Source organism: Plecotus auritus (genome assembly GCF_963455305.1).
Source record: "Plecotus auritus genome assembly, chromosome: 11".
In the NCBI taxonomy this organism is placed as follows: domain Eukaryota; kingdom Metazoa; phylum Chordata; class Mammalia; order Chiroptera; family Vespertilionidae; genus Plecotus; species Plecotus auritus.
Genome location: NC_137777.1, coordinates 9,209,625 through 9,221,177, shown reverse-complemented (window position 1 = coordinate 9,221,177; position 11,553 = coordinate 9,209,625). Strand labels below are relative to the sequence as shown.

The 11,553-nt window shown below is 44.1% G+C and overlaps 1 protein-coding gene across 4 annotated transcripts; it reads right to left on the bottom strand.

Annotated features, from left to right (window-relative positions):
- Window positions 1–338: 338 nt before the first annotated feature.
- On the bottom strand, window positions 339–9,672 carry PDP1 (pyruvate dehydrogenase phosphatase catalytic subunit 1). 4 transcript variants are annotated; one of them, XM_080646861.1, is made up of 3 exons: window positions 9,537–9,672; window positions 8,676–8,710; window positions 339–4,588 (listed from the first exon to the last, which is right to left on the bottom strand). In XM_080646861.1, exons 2-3 carry the CDS (start codon window positions 8,704–8,706, stop codon window positions 2,928–2,930), a joined length of 1,692 nt encoding a protein of 563 aa, XP_080502987.1. In that variant the 5' UTR covers window positions 8,707–8,710; window positions 9,537–9,672; the 3' UTR covers window positions 339–2,927. The 4 variants fall into 4 exon arrangements, with proteins under 4 accessions (XP_080502987.1, XP_080502988.1, XP_080502989.1 ...); XM_080646862.1 differs by lacking the exon at window positions 9,537–9,672 and adding an exon at window positions 8,980–9,282; XM_080646863.1 differs by lacking the exon at window positions 8,676–8,710 and having other exon boundaries at window positions 9,537–9,662.
- Window positions 9,673–11,553: the final 1,881 nt, after the last annotated feature.

Sequence of the window (11,553 nt, the reverse complement as noted above, 5' to 3'; positions counted from 1 at the left end):
GAATGAAAATTGTAACTCGATTTTTAAAAAGTACTATTTATCTAACTAGATCCTAAAGTTAAGTATAATGTACTACCTTAGAAAGAATCTAATGAATCGTACTATTATTAAAAACCAACACAGACAGAAAAAAAATGGTTATCAGAGGGGAATGGAGGTGGGATGAGGGCAAAGTGGTTAAAGGAGGTCAAATATATGGTAACAGAAGGAAATTAGACTCCCGATGGTCAGCACGCAATAGTACACAAGTGTCAAATTATAATCTTGTACACCTGGAAATTATATAATGTTATTAACCAAGGTTATTCCAATAAATTAAAAAAAAACAACAGAGGCAATTCAGAAAGCAGATATGAAACTTTAATTCACTGTGGACATTTCTTTAGCCATTCTCTATGTTATATATAAGTTTTTCTTATGTCTTCACAAGAAACATCTTTTATAAGACAGTTTTTCTACCAAATACTGTGTACCATATCACTATTCCATTTAACTAGTTAAGAGTGTATTATAAATATTATGAGCCATTGATTACATATAAATACAGAAGTCGATACATGTTAGAAAGTTTAAATAATAAAAAAAGCTTAAGAAAGGCTAAATACAAGGTAAGGTTACATCTTCTACACTCTACGTAACATCACAGTGACAACCAATTACAATAAAATCACAACTGCTTTCAGATAGTACATTCAGATTTCTAACATCCAATTATTTTCATTTCAACAATCTGAGTTCCACCCTGCATTTTTACTCTGGAGTCGACCGGCTTTTGGACTGCAGACAAGATTCTTGTGTAATAATATTTATTATGTTGCCCTGGCCAGGTGGCTCAGTTGGTTGGAGCGTTGTCCCAAGCACCAAAAGGTTGTGGGCCGGATTCCCAGTCAGGGCACATACCTAGGTTGCGGGCTGGAATCCCTGGTTGGGGCACGTACAGGAGGCAACTGATCGATGTTACTCTCTTCCTTCCTCGTTCTCTAAAATCAATAAACATATCCTTGGGTAAGGATTTTTTAAAAAATTGCTATGTTGATCATGACCACAGTAAACTAAATTTATATATACTATACTATATAGAAATGCGACTTTATTTAAAGTATATAATAATATGGAACTCTTCAAGAGAAATTCCAATAGTAGACTGAGAATGGGTTTTAATTGCTACTGCAGTCTACATATATTTCGTTAAAAGAATAAGTCTCTGTCAAAACACTTAGAAATAAATATATAGTACAGCCTTTTCCTCTTCGAAAATGCTGCCTGGAAAAAAAGTTCCAAGCTGACGAAAGAAAAAAAAACTACAAACAAAAAACAAGGGGGAAAAGACTTCAGAAAACAAACACTATATGATGCCTGGGCTGCAACCTTCCTGAGTCTATTTCTCGACTGGAACAAGTTTTGCAGCCAGTTCTACATTGTTTTAGTGTCCACAGTCCATGGGGAGTCCTTGAACATCTAGTTCACATTTTACAGAAATCTGAAAGGACTCCTAAACACCCCTCAACTAATTACACAAGGGAAAGCTGATCATGTTTTGTACTAAAGTCTATATGAATACCAAACACAGTCATAACCACTCTTTAACAGTGTTGCTAGAATAAGTAAAGAAAATATATGTACAGCTGTACACAGATCACCAGTAAACACAGGAACAAAATGCCATTTGCTGTATATCAAATAAGCTGCCCAAAAGCTAATTTGCAATGTTTATTTTCATTTACTTTGATACAGTATTAGAAGGGACTGCACAGAAGTACGAGGACTGCTGCAAATAACACTTGATGCTAAGTGTTCTATTAAGCATCAGGCATGCAAAATTACCTTTTAAAATTTCTCATTTATATATCGCAACACTCCTATTTATAAGCTACAATATGTTTAAAGCATTTAGTAATTTTTAAACCAAATATTTTAATTGACCTATGCCTAAGTGGGGAAAGACAAAAACTTTCCTCGTCTCGACGTACTCCCCAAATTGATATATAAACTTATTTTGTCATCCTTAAAATTCCAAGTGATGAAAATCCTTATCACTATGAAATTAGAAGGATGATTTACCAGCAGCAGTCTATCACCCAGACACTTCCAGCATGCCACGCCTTTGGGAATTACACGGTAAGAGTGACATGCTGGCTATACATGACAACAGTTGAACATACTAGTCTCTTCTTTTTTTCCTGGATCTTTTATTTTAAACTAAGTAAAGCTTTTCATTAATACAAACTAAAAAAAAAATACTTTTTATTTACCATCAATATAAGAGTAGATAAAACTAAAAACCTTTATTGTCTTCAAGTGTGTGGCAAAATAGAATGTTTCAATAACATTAGGTAATTAGGTAGGGAAGTGATTAGTTTGTTTTCCCATTTCAAAAGCATTCCACATAATCACAAACACAATTTCAGATTGCTTGGTTCTCGGTCATTTATGGCTTAAAATACTGCATTTGAAAACCACCTCACGATAAAATAAGTTTATACGAATAATGCATAGATTGTATATCTAGGAAATCATGCAATAAATAAATGTTCTCATGTACATTGGAATCTTAGTGACAAATGGAGCCACAGATGTGGACAGTGCTGTTTCTTTTACCAAGAAAATACACCCAGCAAGATCCATGCTTCTGACCCATTCAAGATCCTACTTGCCAGGTCATCCTAATTTTCTGACTGGTACAAGAAATCTGCAATAAGAAACTGACTTGCCGCAAACGCAGGAACTGTGAGGTCTGAGCCAGGCAGAACGACACTCTCATTATCCTGCCACCCTACTGCCAAGTCCACTGGAGTTCTTGTCTAGCTAGAGGATCAAATGGGTAAATGCTTAGAATGACCCACTAGAAATGTTTATTACTTTAGTATCTTTTTACAATCTATTTGTCCTTTAAACCTATTTCATTTGAAAATTGCCAGGGTAAGATCTCACTGTTCCTGGTTCTGATATGCCCCTACCACATGAGAATTGAACTGAACTACAATGATTGTAATGTCATCTCTGTACATTCGAGCAAGCTCTTCAGGAAGACTCAGCATTTTGGAGAGACGCTCATGATCAACAGTCCCAAACTCATTGTTGCCCACAGCATGGCGAATAAGATGGGTTGCTGCATTCTGATCCTCAAATACCGAGGACATCTTGGCTCTCCTTTCTGTTAACAGGCCATGCATCTGTCCCAGAGTCACCTTGTAGCCACCAACAGCTATTGGCTGTTGGTGGTGCATGCCGGTTAGGTACTCGCCCACAATCCTAACCACATCCTGCCTATGCATTGTCTCCCACAACCCATCAGTAGCCAGTACCAGAAACTTATCCTGTGGCCTTAATCGGTGGTAGATTACCTCTGGCTCAGCAGTGAGATAAGGAGGTGTATAATAATTAGGAGGGATAAACTTGGTATATTCGTTGTCATTCAACTGGTCTGGGCCAGATTCTATCACTCTCTTTTGAAGGTCAATGCTCCATTTGAATTTTACATCTCCAAAAGCCCTAAAAGGCATCAGCAAGCCAAGTAGCCGGTCTTGTTTCACCACACTCTTGGCCTCATTCTTTGGATGTTCCAATTTTAGCCTTTCCACTTCACTTTCATTCTGAGCATTGTGGTCATTAGAGAGAGTGACTGCTGACCAAGAGCCGTCCTCTTCCTGCACACCCAGCATGGCTCTGCTATCGCCAGTATTGGCCACATGAAGGTTGACACCATCCACATGGGCCACACAAGCAGTAGCCCCAGAAAACGCCACTCGAAGCACCAGGTAGTTGAGGAAAGAATTGGGATCACCAACTTGGGCCTCCAAGGAGATGTCATTATCAAGTCTCTTGAAGGCATTAATTAAAGCCTCCTTAACATCAATATCATCTGACTCCCCAGTGTTGAGGTCTATAAGTTCTTGCCAGTAAGTCCTCAAGCTGTTGAAGTACAGTTTGGATGCCTCCTTGCTGAAGTAATCGTTGGGATGCTTGTGCCACTGGAGAATGGGTAGCAGTGCCCGGCCGCTCTCTACTGCATTCTCAATCTCCAGCAAAGTCTCGTGGGGTAACAGAGAGACAGCAATATAATAAAAGAGTCTTTCACTGACTGCTTGGGAACAAGCACAGCCTGCATGGCCATCAAAGACCCCCAAAAGCATCCCTCTGGTCTGCAAGCAGGTTGCTGCACTTCTCCGATCCTCAATGGGTGCATTTGCAGGTAGCTGATTGCTGTCAAATCCAAGGACAGAACTGACATTTTTGCCATCGAATTCTGGCACTTTGAAACTGTACTCATTAGCTTTCAGGATGCTGTTGACTTGTGGAGGAGTGAGGTAAAACTTCTGTGGTGTGGAAACATATCTCCTTCCTTGGGTGTATTGCCACCAGTTCTCCTTTGGCCTGCAAAAGGTAGCATACGCCGGATGGGGTGTATACCTCAGGTGACTCTGAGGAATGTAAGAAGATGAGCAGCAGAGATGTCTGTGGTGGCAGTAACATGCAGTGCCATAGATTCTACTCAGTTCACAGTTACGAATCAGAGGGAAAAACAGTTGAGTTGGTGCTGGCATGGCATCAGAGAACAGTGGCAGGCTGGAACTTCTGACTGGGATTCCTACAACACAAATTACACAGGTACACACGAAGAAAAAGTTATACTTCAGGTTACTTAGTCTATCTTTGCTAGGAGACACTGTATTTTATACCCACATCATGTACTATTTCTACAGGGAATATTCTACTGAGCACAATTCCCAATCATTTATGGAGCCATGACTGAACGCCACGCTTTACTTTTCTCTTTTCATCGTATTTCTTTGTGTACGCAAACTGTGCACAATGTATAATAGATTTAGCCGGGGAGAGCTGAGGAGATGAGTGTTATATAACATTATGCAGTGGAAGTCTACCTGGCCAATCGCCCTTCTTCCTCTCTACCTTTAAAAAGGCTTTGGATCTTTCATATTGCTCAGGGACTTATCCCATTTATGAATATCCTATTTCTAGAGCTGTGGTTAATTGTCAGCATTTGATTATACATGGCTATCACCAAAAAAGTGTTAGGATGCATTCCCAACATAGTATATTCATACACTACTTTTAAGTTACACATATACACTACTGTATTAATATGATGTTCATTATAACATATACAAAAAATTTTACATAACAAATAAAGAGAAATGCCAATATTCCCTTCCTACACCCCAGTGAGTGGTCTTGCAAACAATGCTTTCTAGACCACTGCACCAATTTGGTGAGTTTAGGGATACAGGTCTTCCACCAACTTGCCAAATTAATCCTGCAAAAGCTGGCTCACCTTTTTGGGTCTCACTTTCCTAAGATGTAACACATCTCTGAACACATCGGAACAGAGATTCTAAAGCCTCTTCTAGGAATCTATGTCTTTGTAACTGTTTGTTGAAGTGGGGCTTTGAAATCAAATGCAGGTTTCATTTATTCATTAATTTTACTGTGTCTTCATAAAAAAAGTTCAAGTATTTTAGTAGCTCCAAAACTGTTAGTAACATAAATAGTCGCAGTTCTGGAATTTAATATACTTGGTAGCACTTTCTTCTGTTTATCAGCCAAAAGGGAAAGCTATAGAAATTTTATTTTCATCAATTATGGATCCCAAGTAGAATTCACCACTAGAAAAATATTTTCTCTTATATTGAAAAACAAAAGTATGTATTTGTCTTTGGGAAGCAATAAAGAATAGTGGAATAATACCCAAATAGTCTAAGGTTTAGATAAAAAAGGTATAGAATTATAATCTAAATCATTATCACTTAGTATATGACACTGGAAAGATTTTGTCGGGCATTTATCTAGAAAATTTAATGAATGTTTACCAGTAACTCAGATAATTTATGCAAGAAAAAAATATTTATTCTTCCTTGATAATATTTTCCCTAAATTCTTAAGGTGTTGCCTCAACGTATTCATTTGGCCTATAGAGAAATAGGCTTTACAAATACTTTATATAAGGAAATAAATAAGTAAACCAAAAGAAATAAGGAAAATAAAATCAATTGAATCTTTGTATCAGCTACTCCTTCCGAAGGTTAAACCGATTAAGGAACAAAAAATTTACAGGTATTGGAGTGTTAGCTATATATTACATTATTTTTGAGTACCTTCTTTTGAAGAGTAATTAGAGAAAAAGTGGTTAAGTGGGGGAGCAGAGAAAACCAAACACTGAGTAACTGATCTTTATTTGCTTCTGTAATAAACATGGCATCAGCCAGTCTTACAGAACCCGTTTTGCAAGTGATAGAAAGTACCATTATTTTAACTGCACTATTTTTTTTCTTTATTGATTAAGGTATTACATATGTGTTCTTATCGCCCCATTGCCCCCCATCCCCCACTCATGCCCTCACCCCCCGTTGTCTGTGTCCATTGGTTAGGCTTATATGCATGCATACAAGTCCTTTGGTTGATCTCTCCCTTAATTGCACTATTTAAGAAGGGATTTGTTTATAAAATTGAAGGCAAGATTAAGCAATAAAAGGTAATCATTAGAATTTTTAAAATAAGATCAATAACTAAAAAGCATTGTGAAATGCAGTAATAAAAAACAGAAATTCCAGAAGAGAAGCAATCTATCAAGACTAACCACTTAAATAACAGTACTTCAAACTGAGTATCTGAAAGTCATCCAAATTAAGTATACATGACTGAGCCAGGAGATATGCTCAAATGTTGGGCCACATGACACTGGTTTCCAAACATAAACCAAATCTCTTGTTATTTGCACTCAGAAAGCACATAAATTAATTTCATGCTCTGTATGAAGATTTTCTAGCATTAAAAATGTAAACATGGTTCAGCGGTTGAGTGTGGACCTATGAACCAGGAGGTCACAGTTCAATTCCCAGTCAGGGCACAAGCCTGGGTTATGGGCTCCCCGGTGTGGGGCGTGCAGGAGGCAGCTCATCAATGATTATCTCTCATCGGTGACGTTTCTCTCTCTCCCTTCCTTTCTGGAATCAAAATATATACATATTTTAAAAAACGTAAACAGATGCCAATCTTAATGAAAAGAAAGTTTCTCCGTAACTTTATATGTTTGTATTTGTGCTTACTTTAAAACTTAATTCTACAGAAGAAAAAAGTATGTTTCTGATGAAATGCAGATTGAATCAAAGTAGTGTGTGTGTGTGTGTGTGTGTTTAGAAAAAGGAGAGCTTTTATTATACAGGGTGGGGCAAAAGTAGGTTTATAATAGTCTGTATGGGAAATACAATAATTAGTAAATAATAATACAAGAATAAACTCTTTCACATATTCACAACTGTAACCTACTTTTGTTCCCACCCTGTATGTCTAATCAAGGAAATAAGTCCAAGAAACCTGCACTTTCTTTAAACTGCTTTGTTTTGAAAAATTTTATGCTTTTGTAGTTGATTGCAAAATGAATGAAATATTGTGGCACAAGAACTAATGAGTCATGCAGGAAATGCTTGGACTAATACAGTACATTCAAACAGCAAGCACTGAAATGTCTAAATAATATACTACATTTTTCCTTCAACTCCAAGGTTCTTGAGGTTGAAAACAAAAAAGCAGAGCGAATTTTATCAACTGTATTTTTCACTTATCCAATTTAGCATATGAACTGAGATTGCATCTCTATCCCCCAACTCCCAGCATGCCTTCAAAAGACACGTTCTTAGTAAAGATAAAATTGATGCAAACCTGCTCTGTGATTGATTAGTGTCCTGCCATCACCAGTACAAGTGATATAGTGTCTCCATCAGATCAGATACCCTTAGAAGTCAAAGTACTTTCAAATGTTTTCAGAAACCTTAAGTGAGCAAACACTGAGCCTCTTTCTAAAGACTGTATTAGTCGATTCAACAACAAAAAAAAAAACATGAAAACAACGTTCGTTGAAGAACTAGCTAAATACATGAAGTAGAAAGCTCTTGATAGGCAAAGAACAGCAACACGATCCAGTTGTGGGTAAACTGGAGCAGTGTCAAATTTCCAAATTATTTCTGACTATGTTTCTACTGGAAAGTTCCTATCCCATGATCCAGACCGAGCCCGGTTATTATACGCAGCATCTTCGTCCTAGGTGGATTTTGCCAATGACTAATAAGGAAAGATGCACTGCAACCCGAAACTGGAGAGAGACCCATCTTACTGATGTGCTCAGTAAGCAGAGTCTGTGCCAAAGAAATGATTCCACTTCATCAATAAACCCACACAACAAATTAATTAGAAAATGCTGTCACTGCACCGACTCTGGAGCTCTTTAGGCTTTGCAAAGCTTTGTTGTAAAAGGAGGGAAAGGCGCTATACTAGTTATTAAATGTTAAATGTCAGAACCTCTGTTTATGTAATCCTATTGGACTGAACACCCTGCATAAAGACTGCGACTTTTCAGCCTTTTCTCAAAATGCCTAGCCATTTCGCAACTCCCGTTACCGTTCCATGAATGAAGAAACCTTTCGGCTTCCTTAGGAAGACGCCAAGCTCCCAGCCAGCACTTGTTCGATTCATTCCCTTTGTCCCTACCTGAACACTGCACTCTCCCAGGCATCAAAGCAATCCTGGTCCAGTAAACCTTTGTCCTCTTCTCTCTCTCACCCCTTAATTCCACAACGACCCGCCTAAAGCCATCCACACACACAATCAGTCACCATCCTTCCCGGCTACCTACCCAACGCAGGTCTTAAGTGAATACCTACCAATTCGTCTGGGCCCGGGGCACACACACATTCTCCTGTCATCACAACACGGAGCCGACAACATCCACAACCCGCGCGGAGAGCAGCAGCGACAGCAGCACCGGCCCATTGGAAGCAAGGCAGAGATGCTCATTAGAGGAGGAGGTGGCGGGGGAGGCGGGAGCGCGGGAGGGGGGCCGGGGAGGGGGAGCGGGGGAGGGGCGAGGTCTCGTTTGGGCCGGGTGAATGGGGCTGGGCTGGGCCGGGAAGGGGGAAGAGGACGGAAGGAGAAAAGGGTGGGGAGGAGGAAACCAAACAAACCAACCAAGCCCGCGGGAAAGGCAGAGCCACAGCCCAAGGCGGTGGGGGCCCAGACGCGAGCAGAGGCGCGCCCCGGGACCAGCTCCTCCATCCAGCCCGGGCGCGGAGCCCACGGGCACGGCACGCAGTGTCCTCCGCCCGCGGCCCGCCCGGGCCCACCGGGCCACGGCTTCAGTTCAGAGCCGGGGCGGCCAGCGGCGGGCTTCTCGTGGAGTCACCCGGACCCCTGGGTGTGTAAGGGGGGGGACCCTCAGGCACAGACGACGCACCGCCCGCGCCGCACCTCCTAGCAGTTCACCCTTCCTCGGGTCCCCACGGCGTCCCCGGCGCCGACCGTGGGCGCGCGGGCCGCCCCCACTCCAAACCCGCGCGTCCCCCGCGCCGCCCCCACGGCCGCGCACACCTGGCGCTCGGGGCCTGTCCCCATCCGCCCCCCGCTCCCGCCGCCCGTCCTCCCACGCTCGCGGCTGCCGCGCCCCACGCGCCGGCTCCCCCTTCACAACTCCGCGCGGGTGGAGAACTCCATCGAGGTGGCGCGGGGCTGGAGCGGGGAATACGAACCGGGCACGGCAGGCAGGAGCCGCTCCTTCCCGATGAGGAGGCGGCGGCCGCGCGGACCGTCCGACGCTCCCTCCACAAAGCCCAGCGCAGCTCCGGGCGCGCGGGTCCTCGCCCACTCCGCGCCCCCGCCCTGCCGGCCGCCACCCGCCCCGCCCTGCCCGCGCGTTCGGGGGCTCCTCCCGCCTCGCGATTGGCTGCGCCGCGGCGGGAGGAGGAGAGCGCCTGGGGCGGGGGGGGAGGGGGTGTCGGGGAAACGGCGCGCGCCCGCCGGCTTTATGACGTCACGGAGGTCAGACAATCTCTTCCATTTGGCACCGCTGCCCATTGGCTCCGCGGGCCGCCTCACGTGACCGCGCCCAGGGCGGCGCCGCCGGGGGACCCTCGACCTGCAGGGCTGGACGACGGTGACCCGGCGGTTGGCGGCGAGCAGGTGGGCGGTGGGCCTGGGAAGGAGGGAGGACTTGGGCCGGCTCCAGCACCCCCACGCGTGCGGGGCCCGGGCACTGCTGCTCCCCGCCGGGCGCGCTTCCGCGAATCGCTGGCACCTCGGCGGGGGACCGGCCGGAGGTGTGGCCGCCCGCGCCGCGCCGCGCCTCGCTGGTGGGCTGAGGCTTCGAGAGATGGACTGCTGGGGGCGGCTCCCTGCCTAACCGGAAACAATTCCTGTCGCCGCATCCTATCGGTCGCCTCATTAGTTTGTTACTTTGCAGATCTTAGGAGCATGAACTCGGGTAATGTCTTCTGGACACTTGTCGGGTCCCAGGGAGAGGCGCCGGTGTAAACCCAGCAAGAGGAAGTTGTGGGAAGGCGCTCCTTCCCGGTGAGGCTGGTGTGTGCCCGCGTTTCCCCAAGGGCTTTGAAATAAGTGTTGCGTGGCTTGTCCTGCATGGTTACACGGAGGAGGGCAGAATCGGGCGCTGCAGTGGAGTCAGAGGACCTTCATCCAGGTCATTTCCGCTGCATGAGGCTGGGTTTCTGCTCCGCGAGATGAGGTTAGGCTCGGGGTGGCGTTGGCATCCTGTGGTTAAAGGGAAGACATCTCAGGGGCTAATGCCCTTGCCTCCCTCCACACACATCCGCCCTTTGAGGGAACCGAGTCATTGGGAGCGAGTTCTGAAAGCGCCTTGGAGCTGGCGGGGACATCGTCGCCCTGATCCTGCCTAGTGTTAGCGAGTTAACTGACTTATTAAAAGCCTGCCTCTGTTTACTGGCCAGTAAAGCTCACAAAGTGCTGTGCGCTGGATATAAACGGTCATATTAACAGTATCATGGAGTTTTATTTATTTTAAATGTTTTTTATTTGTGGTTTGTTTTTGTTGTTTTTTTCAGAGAGAGAAGGGAGGAGGAGAGAGAGAGAAAGCTAGATGAGAGCGAAACATGAAACTTCAACGTCCATCGGCTGCCTCCTGCACGCCCCCTGCCGGGTGATCTAACCCGCAGTGCCCGGATTAGGAATCCAGCAGGTGACCTCATGGTGCATGGATCTAGGCTCAACCCCTTGAGCAACACCCACCAGGCTGGGGTTTTACCAGTATTTTTGTGAATCTTGCACTGTCTGATTTTTATGTAATAAAGGAAGAACTTTATATACAGAGAACAGGGCCAGAAACTGGTTCTTCATAACCCCTGGATCTTTCCAGCTGCCTCCTCTTTTCTCTAAACAAATAAGGGCAAAGCCATTTTGCCAGTCCCCGGGGTGCCACGGAACTCTTGTGGCCGTTCTGTGTGGCTTTCATCCTGGTTTACATGGGTCCATCCGCCTGCCTCACTTCACCCCTCCTTTCTACTTCTTAAATGAGCTCCCTATTGTCTTTTATCCTATTTATGTGATTTGTATCTGGTTTTCTCCTATCTCATAGGGGCATATTGGGTGGTGTAGCATACTGTCAGAGCATAGATGAAGCTAGACTGCCAAGGGTCCAATCCCCGCTTTGTAGTTTACTGTTTGGTCTTAGGCAACATCTTTCTAGCTTAGTTCTCTCATATGGAAGATAGGAATAAAAAAGTAATATAAGTA